General features: G+C 42.0%; 1 protein-coding gene across 1 annotated transcript in view; it reads left to right on the top strand.

Moving 5' to 3' along the window:
• The window catches only part of LOC117528620 (axin-2-like), a 510,972-nt gene that overhangs the window by 315,069 nt on the left and 178,425 nt on the right, over window positions 1-17,478 (top strand). The window contains exons 22-23 of the mRNA XM_034191241.1: window positions 1,462-1,524; window positions 17,058-17,207. Coding sequence (XP_034047132.1) covers window positions 1,462-1,524; window positions 17,058-17,207 — 213 coding nt within the window. The remainder of the gene's footprint in view (window positions 1-1,461; window positions 1,525-17,057; window positions 17,208-17,478) is intronic.

The following is a 17,478-nucleotide window of genomic DNA, read 5'->3' as shown; positions in this document are numbered from 1 at the left end:
CGTGGAGTCTCAGTGTTTGTGTTTTCTTCATCTCCGTGTCTGCAGCTAATTGGCTGCAACGTTTTAATTCCGCCATCCCCACCTTTTCTTGCTAAGTGATGAATTGTTGGCAGGGGATCAAAGGTGTATTGTGCCCACTGTACACTACACACCATGCCCATCACTACCTGCTGGCACACATAAGCTTTGGCACTGGTGTCATGCCAAATGTCCACTGGCAGCCACTGAGGAGACACACTGCCAAGAAGCACAGGTCAACTTGTGTGCGCGCACAATGGTGCAGCACTGATGGCCATTCACGCAGTGCACTCTCAAAGTCTTTTAGATTTTTTGATCTCTGGCCCAAACATGCAGATGATGGTAATTGGCGTTCTTAATGTCGCAGATGATTGACAGTGTTTGCTGAACTTGTCACATCTGTGTGTAGTTGCCACATTTCACAGCTCAGTTGAAGGGAGTAGCGGCTCTGTGTTTAGTTCACTGACCTTCTATTTGGAAGGTTTCAGGTGCTCAGACTGGCACCTGGTGTTCCCCTCCTTATTGCCCAGCAATAAAAGGGATGCCTGAGTAATTTCAGTTGGAGAAGGAATTGGCTACCCTGCCTAATCATGCCATGGTTCAGTACATGCACTACTCTAACTCATTTGCATGTACAGCCTTATATTGCTCTACTGTTATACTTAATTTCCTATTTGAAAAACAACTTTATACCTTTGATAATGTCTTGGAACTTTGTATCATGTTCATGTTCTCTTGTGAATTTGTTATAATTTGAACAAAATTAATCATTTGTGTGTGTGTGGTCATCAGACAACATTTTGTATCTAGAACGTGAGTTCATATTGATTTTTTCCAGAGTAGAATTCGTGGTTTTTGGAAGTTTGGGAGGTCCTGCAGCAATGCGACGTATACTGAAAAATAATGTTTGTTATTATTATTAATGATAAATCTTTATATCTGGCTTTCCTAGGAATCAATGCACTAAACAAAATAAAAGTACACAAAAACAATGCACAAAAATCAGAAATTAAAGAGTTGATTGGAAAAAAATCTGATGGACTCACATTTTTGTTGTAGTGTTTCCAATGCTGTGGGCCAACAATCTGTGTGTATCTGAGGATTTTGTCCAAATAGCATCCAGTATGTTACACAATTACACATTGATTTATTCATCTGACATTTTAACCATCCTTATGGTACCCACCACAAGCTGAGGGCTTCCTGCATAAATGCACCCTTCTCTTCATCATTGTTGGTGTGGGTCAGCAGTGTTTGACCATCTGACAATTTATTTTATCAGAACTGTGTCAGATAACATCCAGTATGTTGTCCAATGCATATTTATTTGTCCATATTACTTATTCTTTATGGTTCCTGACAGAAGATTCAATCACACTTTTTCTATGACTTTATTTCTCTCTGTATCCTTTTCCCACCCTGACATCTGTCTTCATGTTGCAGACCAACAACAGGTGGAAGCAGATTGAGAAGGACTACCGCGAGAAGCTTGCCAAGTCTGCCCAGGTAATCCGTTTTCTCCTCTGCTTTTCCCCAACTCTGTCATGTCATTGAAGAAGGATGAATTCATCTTTGTGTAAACAGCACACAAACATTAACAGTGTGGTAGCAGGATCTCACAGATGCAGTGTGCACCCACTTCCCAAATACAGACAGGTCCAAGTATTTAGACAGTTCACCACCAAAGTGAAGTTGAAATTAACCACTCAAGATGTTTTTGAACTGTTGACTTTTAGGTTTAATTCAAGGGTTTTAACAAATATCATATTAACCATTTTGGAATTACGGCAATTTTTAATCACAGTCCCTCCATTTCCAGAGGCCATAAGTAAATCTTTCCGGAGAAGGCAATTCTCAAAAACAGAGTGATCATGCAAGAAGGAGTTGAGTGAGTGAAGGCTCCAAGACACCCATAATACCTCTGAAGGAGCTATAGGCTTCTGTGGCTGTGATTTTAGAAAGTATGCATTGTGCAACTTTTGTATGTTGCATTATCCATCACAACTTCTTGGTGGAGTGGCACAGAGAAGGATTTTAATATAGGAAAAACAGTTTAGATCTTGGCTTGAGTCTCCTATGTGCTTTTTAACAAACAGTAGCTTTCTTTTTAAGAAAATACTTCTCTGTGCCGTTCCATCATGAAGCTGTATAGCTTGTGATGCAACAGGCAAAAATTGCACTATGCACAGTGTCTCCAGTGACAGGAACGGAAGCCTACATGTTCTGATATGTCATGGTCATCTTGGTGGCTTCCCTCACTTGTCTCCTTATTGGACAGTCGGATTTACCATATAGTGCCATACTGTTTGCATTTCTTAATTATTGATGTAAATGAAGTGCAGAACATATTCAGTAACTTTGAAATGTTCATGTATCCATCCCCTGAATGGTCTCTATAAAACTAGCTGTAAAACTGATGTTGTAATCATTATATTTAGTATTATGTTAGCTTGAACGATTATTTATGACCTCCTTTAGGGAATAACTGTGTGTAAAAATGGCTAAAGGGTTAAGGTGATATTTTGTTTGATCCCTTGAATTAAAGCTGAAAGTTGGTGCTACAAGAACATCATTGTGTTATTTCAACCCTATTGTAAAAGGGTGTCGCAGTCCAAATATTTTGGACCTGGCTGTAAATCCATCTTAAACATTGAGTCCATTATATTTAACACACAGGTGTCTGCTGGGGTGGTGGCCAAGTGGTTAATGTGCTTGGTTTCAGTTCAGAAGGTTACGGGTTCAAATCCCACCCCTGCCACATTTCTCCATGTAATGTGGAGTTGCGTCAGGAAGGGCATCTGGCGTAAAACTTGTGCCAGTTCAACATGCAGATCCACCTTAGATTTGCTGTGGCGACCCCAAGTGCAAACAAGGGAGCAGCCGAAGGGATTTACTAGGTGTCTGCTGTTGTCTCATTTCCTGTCCAGTTTTGTTTATTCTCCTGCAACACTTCTTTGTTTCATTTCTGAACCGGTTTCTCTTTTTGCTGTCATATCATCATTTGATGGCACTTTAGTGACCTTCCCCTTGAAACCTATATGTTTGACATTATGTCTTATTTCTGTCACATGAGCCCACATCAACCACCATCAGAGGCAATGCCGCTCCCCAGTCAGGAATATAACATCCCATGATGCACTCTGCATGTCCCAGAGTTCATGGAGCTTTCACATCACCGGTTTAAAAGATTTAAAACACCTTAAGTGGTGTTTACATTACAAAAGAAAAGAGTTTTCTTCTTGATTATATACCAGGGTAAAATATCGCAATTATTTGGCAGTAATTGCTTCTCCTTACCACAGTGCAGATTCAAAGGGGGGGGGGGGGGGGGGGTGTTTTTCTTTCTTTCCCTAAACACCCCCCCATTTTGAGTTCACTGGCAAAGGCACGGGGTTGACAAGCAGATGTTGTGAGAAAACGGTAGCTTATTAGGTTACACAATGTTTGACTTCAAAAGTGCTAAAGTTCAGCCGTGTTTGGCTGCTTTGGCAGAGCAGTATGCCACTGCAGCCAATGCAACAGGTGATTAATCCTCTGTTTTGGAATAGAAAAGCGGGCATGGATTCAACAAAACAACACTGACATTAGTGCTTAAAATTCAACGCCTTTGCCAAAGTGCATTTTCACATAGCAGTTATGTTGCAGGTGTGGGATTTTGACAACCGCATTAATATGCGTGATTAATGTGTGTTTTTTGTCGTGGGCTTGGGCGATTTTGTTTTAAAAGGTAAACGGGGAACATAGGGATTTTTGATGCCAAGCTCTCGGGGCGGCTCAGTCGAATGTAAACAAGAGGTCTTTGAACCTCAAAGGCTAACCCCAGTGGTTAACCCCTCAGTCTCTGACAGGGGGCATCACTCTTGAGCTTTAACTGCATAACTAATAGGCCAATTAAAGACATACCATGCGATATGTTATCCCAAGGGGACAGCAGAGACACTGTGTGAGGATACGTTTGCATGCATGCATGCCCCCCCCCCCAGCACATTAAATCTTTCCCTTTGTGCCCTTCTTTCTCTTACTGCCTCTCTGACATCACGCACGCACAAAGATCTTCTGATTAGTGTCTTTCCAATCCTGTGCATTAAGTATGTAGCTCTGAATGGTCCTCTTGTGTGACCTGTGAACTGAACAGGGCTGAGCGTTCTTCCCCTAATTAATGATCAGGCTACAGTGGGCGGTAGCTGCAGTGCTGGTGGGAGGTCATTACTTTATCCCTGACCGTCTACTGCACGAGAACGTAGGAGGTAAACTGATGTTGCCATGGGAGCTCCCGCACGTGAGCACCATAATGTGGAAGAAAGGAGTTGAAGTTCACGTTGCACGCAAATACATTTCAACACTTTCAGTGCAATACTGATTTGTTATAAACTGTTCATGAATCTTATGTTCATTCGTTCATATTTATTTTCAACAGTGAAACCTGTAATGTATTGGTATGTATACTGTTTACACCTCAGGCTATTATTGGTGTAGTTGATGTCCTTTGGATTGACTTAGAAACACCACCATAAGTTCAAACTTTATGAAGTTACAACTTAGCATTTGGACTAAGTTTGGAACAGCTGGTATTGTTGTACCTTCAGGCATCTACTCTTCTGTTTGTTCACTGAAGTTCCTACTCTTAGGAAAAAAAACATCAAAATCAGGCGGTACTAATAAAATCATTCTTGTTTTCTCTATCTGTGTTCTTTCCCACATTAATTTGGGGTTGATGTGCATAGGGTATAATCTTCAACATTCCACAGTTTTGGGTTTCAGTGTTTTGCCCAAGAACACATCAACGCCATTGGCTGTATATGTACTGGACAAACCCTCCTTGACACCACCCAGAGGTTTTGTAATGAGTTGGTTAGCAGCTCATCAATTCGAAATAATGATAATAATTTTCTGGATGAAGAGCGAAACATCTTCAGGAAACTAAACAAGTGAACTTGACCTGTTTAAACCTACTTGGATGCTGGCAAGTTCAGGTTTCATGTTTAAGTTCATTTATTGTTTACCAGTTGGTAAACTTGGTTGCAGAGAGAATCATTAGTCATTTATTTAAAAAAAAAACTGACAGTACACAATTGAAAGTGCCAAATGCAGTTTCCAATCCTCAGGTTCTCAGAGTTCATAAGTAAGAAAAATGATGTGTAAAAGTTACAGAATTTACAAGTATTAAAGTCATCAAACAGTTATAAAAAACTTCCAGTGATAACACAGAGAAGCATATTACTGCTTGTTCTATTCAATAATGGCTGCTGGGACAAAGCTATTCCTATAGCACTTTGTTCTGCACTTTGGAACTAGAAGTCTCCGCCCTGAAGGGAGAGGCTCAAAATCATTATGCAGGACGTGGGACTCATCTTGTAAAGCCCTGGTCCCACCGAATAATGTAGGATGAATAATGAGCCACACAGCATGTTTTTTTTTTGTTTTTTTTTGTATGAGTCCAGTTATTCAACAATCGTGGGAGAATAGTGGCTCTGAGAGGCAGAATATTCGGCGAATGAGGCTCATCTCTGAGCATGGCGCTAATTTCAAGAAGTTCAAAATTTAGCAACAACAGCATGGGGCAGTTTGTGTACGAGGTACTACGAGGACAAACGAGGATTTTAGAGGCATGTTTGTGGTGAGGACGAGGCTGTTAAAAGCCCATTATCCGAGCACCTGATGGCTATGAGGACAGGACAGGTTATTCTGGACAGGTTCAACCTACTACTACTCTACTTTGTGCGCTGGACGCTGTATATAAAATAATTATTTTGTAGCGGATTAATCATTTTCTGTCAGAGCTTGGATGTTGACAACACCTTTAATCACTTCTGGAATCACAGCGGACATTTGGAGCTTTTTCCTGTCTCTGTCTTGTGTGCTGAGGTGGAGAACATATTTGGAACAGCTTAAAAGGTAATTATTTGTAATGTTTATATTGTCATGGCTTGGTAAGCCAAGTCAGTTGTATGTTCATTCCTTATTTATAAGCAGCTGTAAAAGCATGTTCATGATAGATTTATAATGGATCAGGATGAGGTGCACTGTGAGCGCTCTGACGCAATGACTTGTGCTCAAGATGAGCATTATGCAGAACGCGAGCCCGCAAAAGAGCGATTTTGCAGACATTAACGGATGACCACAAAGTTAAAAATTGGATCATGGTGTCAAAATGACTGTAAGCCGTGGAAGAAATAAAGCCAGTGAGAAGAAGCGCAGAGGCGACTGTCCAGGAACCCGTGGTTCAGTTCTAGCTGGTCTGGTGCATTTAATGACTCTGGAACACAGGTGAATAGCAGCTTGGCCGGACTGTGTGACAGTATCTTGAATGGATGCTGTGAATTGAAAACCCACATTTTAAACGGACCAAGTGTGGGAGGGCTGGAGGTTTTTGCCAAACCCATGCCTAAGCATGCACCAACGTCTTGTTACATGGCTCTACGTGGATCATATGCAGCGACACGAGTCATTGCTGGACGGGGCTCAAATGACAGGTCGGTTGTGACTCACTAGAGGCTGATACCTGGCACATGTGAGATACAGAGAGGCATAAAGAGGCTTCTTCATAGCGGATATGTCATAGCTTAAAACGTGGATCATTCTTCAAATAATCGCTGACACCCATGCGTGGCTCATTATTCATGGTGTATTAGTCGGTGGGAAGGCTTCAGACTGAGCTTGTGATTTGCTCCAACTGCCTGTTATACAACCCCTGGCAAAAATTATGGAATCACTGGCCTCGGAGGATGTTCATTCAGTTGTTTAATTTTGTAGAAAAAAAAGCAGATCACAGACATGACACAAAACTAAAGTCATTTCAAATGGCAACTTTCTGGCTTTAAGAAACACTATAAGAAATCAGGAAAAAAAATTGTGGCAGTCAGTAACGGTTACTTTTTTAGACCAAGCAGAGGGAAAAAAAAATAAGGAATCACTCAATTCTGAGGAAAGAATTATGGAATCATGAAAAACAAAAGAACGCTCCAACACATCACTAGTATTTTGTTGCACCACCTCTGGCTTTTATAACAGCTTGCAGTCTCTGAGGCATGGACTTAATGAGTGACAAACAGTACTCTTCATCAATCTGGCTCCAACTTTCTCTATTGCTGTTGCCAGATCAGCTTTGCAGGTTGGAGCCTTGTCATGGACCATTTTCTTCAACTTCCACCAAAGATTTTCAATTGGTTTAAGATCCGGACTATTTGCAGGCCATGATATTGACCCTATGTGTCTTTTTGCAAGGAATGTTTTCACAATTTTTGCTCTATGGCAAGATGCATTATCATCTTGAAAAATGATTTCATCATCCCCAAACATCCTTTCAGTTGATGGGATAAGAAAAGTGTCCAAAATATCAACGTAAACTTGTGCATTTATTGATGATGTAATGAAGCCATCTCCCCAGTGCCTTTACCTGACATGCAGCCACATAACATAAATGACTGTGGAAATTTACATGTTCTCTTCAGGCAGTCATCTTTATAAATCTCATTGGAACGGCACCAAACAAAAGTTCCAGCATCATCACCTTGCCCAATGCAGATTCGAGATTCATCACTGAATATGACTTTCATCCAGTCATCCACAGTCCACGATTGCTTTTCCTTAGCCCATTGTAACCTTGTTTTTTTCTGTTTAGGTGTTAATGATGGCTTTCGTTTAGCTTTTCTGTATGTAAATCCCATTTCCAAAGGCGGTTTCTTACAGTTCGGTCACAGACGTTGACTCCAGTTTCCTCCCATTCGTTCCTCATTTGTTTTGTTGTGCATTTTCGATTTTTGAGACATATTGCTTTAAGTTTTCTGTCTTGACGCTTTGATGTCTTCCTTGGTCTACCAGTATGTTTGCCTTTATCAACCTTCCCATGTTTGTATTTGGTCCAGAGTTTAGACACAGCTGACTGTGAACAACCAACATCTTTTGCAACATTGCGTGATGATTTACCCTCTTTTGAGTTTGATAATCCTCTCCTTTGTTTCAATTGACATCTCTCGGGTTGGAGCCATGATTCATGTCAGTCCACTTGGTGCAACAGCTCTCCAAGGTGTGATCACTCCTTTTTAGATGCAGACTAATGAGCAGATCTGATCTGATGCAGGTGTTAGTTTTGGGGATGAAAATTTACAGGGTGATTCCATAATTTATTCCTCAGAATTGAGTGAGTCCATATTTTTTTCCCTCCGCTTGGTCTAAAAAAGTAACCGTTACTGACTGCCACAATTTTTTTCCTGATTTCTTATAGTGTTTCTTAAAGCCAGAAAGTTGCCATTTGAAATTACTTTAGTTTTGTGCCATGTCTGTGATCTGCTTTTTTCTACAAAATTAAACAACTGAATGAACATCCTTCGAGGCCAGTGATTCCATAATTTTTGCCAGGGGTTGTACAAAGAGTCTGAACTAAGGTCCCCTTCACACATAGTATAAATAAGTACAAATCAGGGTGAATCATGGCGAAACAGATCGTATGAGTGAACCATGAAAACATCAAGCTGATGGACAGGCGTGAATGATCCCTTTGTGATGGTTTTGTGCACCTGACGGTGTCGTGCACCCGACAGTGTCGTGCATAAGCGTGCACGAAACCGTTGCAGCGGGAACACAGTACAAGTGTTGGTAAGGTTAAACCTTACTTATGTGAAACACCTTGAGGTACCTTGTTGCTATATACACTCAACAAAAATATAAATGCAACACTTTTGGTTTTGCTTCCATTTTGTATGAGATGAACTCAAAGATCTAAAACTTTTTCCACATACACAATATCACCATTTCCCTCAAATATTGTTCACAAACCAGTCTAAATCTGTGATAGTGAGCACTTCTCCTTTGCTGAGATAATCCATCCCACCTCACAGGTGTGCCATACCAAGATGCTGATTAGACACCATGATTAGTGCACAGGTGTGCCTTAGACTGCCCACAATAAAAGGCCACTCTGAAAGGTGCAGTTTTGTTTTATTGGGGGGTGGGATACCAGTCAGTATCTGGTGTGACCACCATTTGCCTCATGCAGTGCAACACATCTCCTTCGCATAGAGTTGATCAGGTTGTCAATTGTGGCCTGTGGAATGTTGGTCCACTCCTCTTCAATGGCTGTGCGAAGTTGCTGGATATTGGCAGGAACTGGTACATGCTGTCATATACGCCGGTCCAGAGCATGCAGATGAGCTTCCCTGAGATGGCTTCTGACAGTTTGTGCAGAAATTCTTTGGTTATGCAAACCGATTGTTTCAGCAGCTGTCCGAGTGGCTGGTCTCAGACGATCTTGGAGGTGAACATGCTGGATGTGGAGGTCCTGGGCTGGTGTGGTTACATGTGGTCTGCGCTTGTGAGGCTGGTTGGATGTACTGCCAAATTCTCTGAAACTCCTTTGGAGACGGCTTATGGTAGAGAAATTAACATTCAATACACGAGCAACAGCTCTGGTTGACATTCCTGCTGTCAGCATGCCAATTGCATGCTCCATCAAATCTTGCGACATCTGTGGCATTGTGTTGTGTGATAAAACTGCACCTTTCAGAGTGGCCTTTTATTGTGGGCAGTCTAAGGCACACCTGTGCACTAATCATGGTGTCTAATCAGCATCTTGATATGGCACACCTGTGAGGTGGGATGGATTATCTCAGCAAAGGAGAAGTGCTCACTATCACAGATTTAGACTGGTTTGTGAACAATATTTGAGGGAATGGTGATATTGTGTATGTGGAAAAAGTTTTAGATCTTTGAGTTCATCTCATACAAAATGGGAGCAAAACCAAAAGTGTTGCGTTTATATTTTTGTTGAGTGTAAATGAAAATAAATTGAAATTGAGCAGCTGGAGCATGTATAACCACATCGTGCAGCTGCTGTGAAAAAAAAAATACATGCCACCCACGGGATTCGAACCTGCAATTTACAAAAGCTCTGGTTGCCAGCCAGAAACTTTACCACTGCACTACCATCGCTGTCCTGTTATAGGTGCAAAAAAATGCCTGAAATCAACAAGGACATAAATTTTTTCTTTTTTTTTTTTTAATACCAGATAGGGGGCGTGGCAGCCAGCCACACCCCCTATCCGGTCAGGACACAGACCAAGGTGTCACTCTGTGATCAGATGAGAGGCACGTCATCTGCGGGGGGCGCAAACCACACGTACGCATGTGTTGGGGGAAAGGGGGAGTGCACGAAACACACGCACACGTGTTGTGGGGGAGCCGACACTCTGGCATGCCACATCTGTACTCGCCAACTCCACAGTTATGGGGGCACCAGCTCGAAAGTGATCGTCTGCTGACTGTTGACATGCTAATAGCACGAATGGCCACACATTTTCTAAGTGCCAAGCGAGCATTGTTAGATGTTCGTGTGTGTCACCTGGAATTTGGTCAACACCTGCTGCGAGAAGGATCGAATGGGCTCTCACAGGGCACACTCGGTCTTTCAGCTGCTGGTGTGCGTAAATAGTTGTAGCAACAGGCGTACGAGGCGTTGAAGGCAGCTCCGATTTTTCACAATTGGCATGCAATTCCTCCTTCATGCGCTACTCGACGTAGATTGTGTTATGTGTGAAGGGGCCCTAAACAAGTGGCTCTCCAATCAGATTACTAGTCCACTTCACAATCTGGTTCAGAGAGTTTGTTTTTCAAGGAAAGGTTTCCATACCATGCCACCAAAGCACAAGATCTACTTTCCAGCACTCAAAATCTTCAGCCCTTATCCTATGTTTTAGGTAGTCGTGAAGTTGATTTTTTTTGTAGGGTGTGGGTGATGGCCAAGAGGTTAAGTGCACTTGTTTTCAGTGCGGACGTTTCACTGTTCACAACTTGCCGCTGCCCATTCTTCATGTAATATGGAGTTGGCATCAGGAAGGGCATCCAGCGCAAAATTTGTGCAAATTCACTATGCTGCTCTACTGTGATGAACCCAAGTGAAAACACGGGAGCAGCTGAAGGGACTTACTTAGAGTTGTTTGTATCACACTCATAAGCGTTCCCTTTGTGCTTCATGGTGACCTGTCCTCACTGTGATAACTTTGGTTACCTTACATATTCAATTCTGTTGACACACTGGTGTATATACACCACACCAGTTCATTCACACCCCCCACCACCAACAACTTTTTTTTTTTTTTTTACCACAGGTTCATGGCGAGGTAAATCCTCCCTTTAGCCCTAGGCAGAGACATTAACAGGCAGCAAAAATAGACAAGTCTCAACAGGCCAATTACGTACTTAAAAAGGGCTGGCTGACTGTCAGCCAGAGAAAAGGTGCTGTGGTATATATACAGGAATAACAAGACAAGCAGCTGACTTTAGAGTGTCACCACTGCCTCAGGGCTGAGGTCCAACAGATGCAGGGAATCCATATTGCAAAATAATTATTCCATCCAGAAAAAATGATGTTCCCATAATAATGTGCTATTTGTTGCTTTTATGTGGCTCTTTCACTGACAAAATAAGCCTAATCTTCCTCTCATCTTCCTCTCTCTCCCCACCTTGCTGTCTCTCTTTGTCTCTTTGTGTCTCTGTGGTCGTCCGACACCACTTCATATCCCGTACTCCCACACAATGAGCAGATTCCAGCAGGGCTAGTCCTCCAGAGTTTGCACATGGTAAACAATTATCTGTCTAGCCCAAAGCGAGCAGCAGCGCTGCCCCTCCTCACTTCTTCTTTTTTGTCTTTCTCCATCTCTCCCTTCCTCTCTCTTAGCCTCTCTCATCTTTCCGTTGCCTTTCCCTGACAGTGGCTTAAATAGAATGTTAATTTTGACTGGATGATTTCAAAGTAGAGGCAGTTTCTTTTCATCTTGGTGTGCACCACAAGTCCACCAACACAAAGTCACTCTGCTCTTCATAAAGGAACCCATTGTGCGACTTCAGCGAAATGGAACAGATCAGTGCAGCATTTTTTTTTTTAACTGACTTTATTTGGCATTTTTGCACCTTGCACAGTTTTGCTGCAGGTGCTCTCTGCACACATATTCCTTCACATCATCGGTAGTTCAAATGGAAGCGGATGATCACTGAAGTGACAAATGCGTTGAGAGTAACAGTCAAGAAAAGAGGAGGAGGTGTGAATGAAGATCATAAAAAGTGACAGTTTGAAGTGACTTTGTACTGGATGTTCCAGCTTTGAAGTGCCGGCATTGCACTCGGGTATTATCAAGGACCGCATGAAACATGGATTCTGATGTTGGTCATGGAGCTCGCCCAGTCCACATCTGGTGGAGTAAAACTAAGCTTATACAGTAGACAACATAACTTCACCAAGGTCCACAACAGCCCACTTTGCTGTCAAATCTCTCTTCCTTGAGCAAAATAGAAGTTAAATTTTCAGTCACTCAACTTTTTTTTTAAAGCTAGATTGTTCAACTGTTCTAGCCAATCTCCAGTTGACTTAATGATCACTTTTATCAAGAGCTTGAACCGGCGAAATCTTTCTATAGATTGAGATTTAGATCTGTATTTTGTATCCTTTCCCGTTTTTTTTTTTTTTTTTTTTTTTTTTTTGCCTTTCATGGCAAGATGTCTAAAATGTTCACCCAAATTTCTTACCACACACGAGCATGTGTGTACCACATCCAGTTCCTTCATACAACATTCTTAGTAAAAAACTCACATTGCACATGCACATACCACATTCTCACTGTGTCATTTGTGTCCTTATTAATACTTTGCTACTTGCTGTGTTTTTTCATTTGTTTTGCAAGTTTTCTTGTGTCTGCATGTAGGTTCAACAATAAACTACAGTCAGAAAAACAGCTCTCCTCCTAAATGTGCTCTATTCAAACACAGACTCAAATATGGTCCGAGTGGGAAAGCAGGCAGGTAGGCATATGTGCAGGTGGGTGGGTGCATGCTTTGAAACAAACCTCGATTTGTACAGGGAACTGGATGAGATTTTTTGTTTGTTTGTTTGTTTTTTGGCCATGTTTCAGCCCCATGGATAGTGACCAGCACATTTAAAGTGGTTGACAGATTGCTACTGGGAGAGGCCGTCCACATCACACTTGTACAGCTCCAGTGCAATCACTTCTTCATTTAATTACATCATTAATACATCAATGCAGTCATCACTGTCTCCTTAATAAGTTCTTACTGGATGCTGATTCGACCTCATATCCTCAGTACATATTTTTTGAACATGTCCAAAGTTTGACCTCATCCTCTACGTCCATGGACACCATACGATGTCCTGATCAGTTTCTATTGTGAAGCGCTTAGGAGTGATTTATATAGTGATTTGGGGCTACGTAAATAAATTTAATTTAATTTAATCATTGAATTTGATTTAATTGTGTTCCTATTGTGTTGGACAAGTTCTTAGTGTGTCCACCTAAATTTTTGCTGATGTCGTGGAAAAGTGAGAGGGTGTGACAGGGTATTACTGTGAAATGACAATCACAAAGGTGGTGCCAATTATGTTGCTGTGATGTAAGCAGTGGTGGGCACAGCTTATCAAAAAGTTAGCTTCGATAACCACTAATCCGTTAACTGAAAAGTTAACTTTTATAACAATAAACCGATAAACTCCAAAAAAAATTTGGGGAAGTTACAGCTAACCGCTAACTGCTAACTGTCGGTATTGACTTGGCACACTTTCAGTGACTTTTAGTGCCACAGAGGCTTCTGAGTAGCAGAAGCAGCAACACCCTGTCGGCTGCTGCAAGGACGTCTCGCTTACCTTTCACGGTGGCAGTGGAGATCAACCGCAAGTCATTTTCACTCATGATTTCATTTAGAAACAGACTAATTCCAGACAGTTTATCAACACATTAAGAGCAACTTTGTCATTTTTACAAAGTGAAAATATTGCACTTTTAAAATAATGAAGAAGAAAGAATAAAGAACATTTGAGCGTTAAACCAACACAAGCGCCAAAATGCATTATGGGAAATCAGACTCGTCTTATCACGCTGCCGATCATAATGCATTGCAGCAATTGCAACACAAATGGGACAAATAATCCATGTCACGTGACATACAAAGCACCAATCAAATGTCAAGGATCCACTCAGCCGTTATATAATGCTTTATAGCTCCAGCCTTTTAAAGATGCTCAATGAAAATAAGCTTTATTAACATGTACATTTACAATTTAACTGAGTGTCAGTCCATGTGAGCATTTTCCCTTGTCCCAGTGGTGGGCACAACTAACCAAAAAGTTTGCTTCAGTAACCATTAATCCGCTAACTGATAGGTTATCTTTTATGAAGCTAAACTATAAAACCCTAAAACATTTATCAGAAGTTATTGCTAAAAGCTAAATCGATAACTTTTAGTATTGATGCCAGTACAATGACAGCTACTGACGAGCCAACCCTTCTGTCTATGATCAGCCTTCTCTCAGCAAGAGACCTGGCAACCAGACAGAAAACAAAGACTAAAAGAAAGAAAAAAACATTTATTTTCACAACATATAGACTTGCAGGGGTCATGCACAGCAAGATAGCTTTAACTTATGGTTCAAATTTTAAACAAACTAATTCCGGACAAGTTATTGAAATATTGTTATGCCTGTCATTTTACAAGGTGAAAATATCAGCTGTCCGTATGGTGTGAAAATAAATGATTTTTTTTTTCGTCCCACTTTTCTTTCTGTCAGGTAGTTAGCTCTCCTGCCTGCAGAGGATTGAGCACTGCTGCTTATAGCTGTCTGTCTGCTGCAAAACATGTAACAGGCAGGTGCTAAAATCTGTGAATTCAGACTTTACAAATGTTTTTAGCTGTTAAGCTTTACTCAGTTTACCACCAAAAAAATGTTAGCGGACTGAAAGTTATCGGAACTAAATTTATCGGAAGACAATTGGTCCGCTGATGGTTTTCAAAGTTATCTGAAAAGTTAATCCGTTAACGAAAACGTTAGCTTCGATAATAATTAAGGGAGGTGATGGTCTAGTGATTAAGGCATTGGCCTTGAGACCAGAAGATCCTCGGTTCAAATCCCAACCTGACTGGAAAATCACTAAAGGCCCTTGGGCAAGATCTTTAATCCCCTATTGCTCCCGGTGTGTAGTGAGGGGCTTGTATGGCAGCACCCTCACATCGAGGTGAATGTGAGGCATTATTTGTAAAGCACTTTGAGTGTCTGATGCGGATGGAAAAGCGCTGTATAAATGCAGTCCATTTACCATTTATTTACCATTTGTGGATTAGCAGAACTGTGCCCACCACTGGAGAAGACACCGTGTTGTGTCTTCGGGCTGAGCCCAACCGGGTCCCACAGTGGTAGACCCGGTCACTATGCGCTTGACTAAGAACAAACCCACCTTGCCAGGCCTGGCACCAGGAAGATGCCCCAGTATCCCTGTTTCGGGCTACATGACTTCATCCGTATTTGTGTCTCATAAAGGTCGCCCTTTGTCTGTCTCCTCACCTGGGACCAATTTGCCAAGGGTGGCCCTACCAGGAACTAATGCTCCAGACAACACAGCTCCCAGGATCACTGTGGAGCACACAACCCCTCCACCACGATAAGGTGGAAATCTAGGGAGGCGCTTTTTGCAGATGATGTGGTTCTCTTGGCTTCATCAGGCAGTGACCCCCGATGCACACTGAGCAGGTTTGAGGCCAAGTGTGAAGCGACTGGGTTGAGAATCAGCACCTCAAGACCATGGTCCTCTGTCAGAAAATGGTGGATTGTCCTCTCTAGGTTAGGGAAGAGTTACTGCCCCAAGTGGAGGAGTTAAAGTATCTTGAGATCTTGTTCATTAGAGGAGGTAAATTGGAGCGGGAGATCGATAGATGGATTGGGGCGGCGACTCAAATTTTACGGATGTTGTACCAGACCTTGGTGGTAAAGAAGGAGCTGGGCCGGAAGGCGAGGCTCACTACTCCTATACTCACCTATGGTCATGAGCTTTGGGTAATGATTGTGAAAGAATGACATTGTGGGTACAACCTGCAGAAATGAGATTCCTCCGTCAGGTATCTGGGTTTACACTTCTGGACAGGGTGAGAAGCTTGATTATCCAGGAGGGACTTGGAGTAAAGCCGCTACTTCTTCACATCGAAGGAGCCAGTTGAGGTCATTTGGGCATATGGTGAGAATGCTCCCTGGTCGTCTCCCTAAAGAGGTTTTCCAGGCACGTCCAACTAGGAGGAGACCCCGAAGAAGACCGACATGCTGGAGAGATTATATTTACCAGCTGGCTTGGTAATGCCTTGGGATCCCCCAGTAAGAGTTACAGGACTTGGCCAAGAATAGGAAAGTGTGGGATGAGCTGCTTGCTCTGCTGCTACTGTGACCCGGATAAGCGCCTGAAAATGAATGAATGAATTTACAATTTTAATTTTTTTTTTTTTTTTTTTGGATTGCATTGCTTCAAAGAACATATTGAAAGATTCACTTATCTTACCAGTGAAATTCATATTTCCTAAAGGACAAGGTATCTTTGGTGCTAGGTCTCTGCGGGGGATACTTGGGTGCCACTGGGATGACAAAAGGAATGGTTATTTAGGGAGACTCAGATGAAGGGCGCTGCTTACATTGCGAGGGAACATCAGCTATAACATTCTGGCCATGTGAAACATTTCTTCATGCATGATGTAGCATGTATGTGCCCCAGTACTGAGGACCCTAACAACTGGAAAATGTCGGATGCCCACTTAACACCTTTCCACTGCAGATAAATGGCTGCTGTTGGACTGTCTGCCTGGATTGTTGCCATCCATGACCAAGGGCTGTTCTGTTGTCTGGTGGTGATACACTGCATCAGTGCTTGCTCCCAGACCTGACCTGACCTAACCTGATGGATTCATCCAAACAAATTCAAAATTGAATGCTGTCTTTTCCAGGCTTAATCTGACCTTTTCACCCAATTGTGAAGTTTGAGTCTTTGGTTGAGGAACCCTGTTATCGAACCAACACATGGGCACAAAGTAACATCCAACACTGTAAAGCATATAACCTCTAAGCAACTCTTGGAACTGGAAAAATGTTTGCAGAAAAAGACCAGGATGTAACACTGTTTGGTTATTTGGCCCTTACATTTTATAGTCTGTATTTTTGGACAAAATACAAAGATAAAAAATAGAATTGTGAGTTGATTTTCTGCCTCGCTTCTTCTTGCTCATAGCTTATTGCAGAACTACAGATGTCTGCATGCAGCTCAAAGGAAGAGGTGAATCACCTGCAGCAGACACTGAAGAAGAAGCTGGAGGAGGCCAACAATCAGTGGGACCAGGAGAGGAGGAGAATTACCCACAATGCAGATCAGGCCAATGAGGTCAGTGTTTGCTATTCAGAAAAAGTAAAAAAAAACAAAAAACAGATCTTTCCCATTTTATACTGAAAAGTGTACATCTTCAGTACAAGTATGGAAGTTGAAATGAGTATGAGAAGAGCTTAAGGAGACATGAGTTTCTGGATAAAGGAGAATGGCGATGCTGATACATTCACAAGAGAAGGAAGGTTGAGCTTTCAGAGCCCTGATGCTTTATACACTTTTTCCTAAGCTCTGAACATGCAGCCATCTGAGCACCCCAATGCTTGGACCA

Source organism: Thalassophryne amazonica, chromosome 16 (assembly GCF_902500255.1).
Source record: "Thalassophryne amazonica chromosome 16, fThaAma1.1, whole genome shotgun sequence".
In the NCBI taxonomy this organism is placed as follows: Eukaryota; Metazoa; Chordata; class Actinopteri; order Batrachoidiformes; family Batrachoididae; genus Thalassophryne; species Thalassophryne amazonica.
The sequence above is the reverse complement of the archived record's forward strand: the minus strand, read 5'-3'. Positions and strand labels throughout refer to the sequence as shown.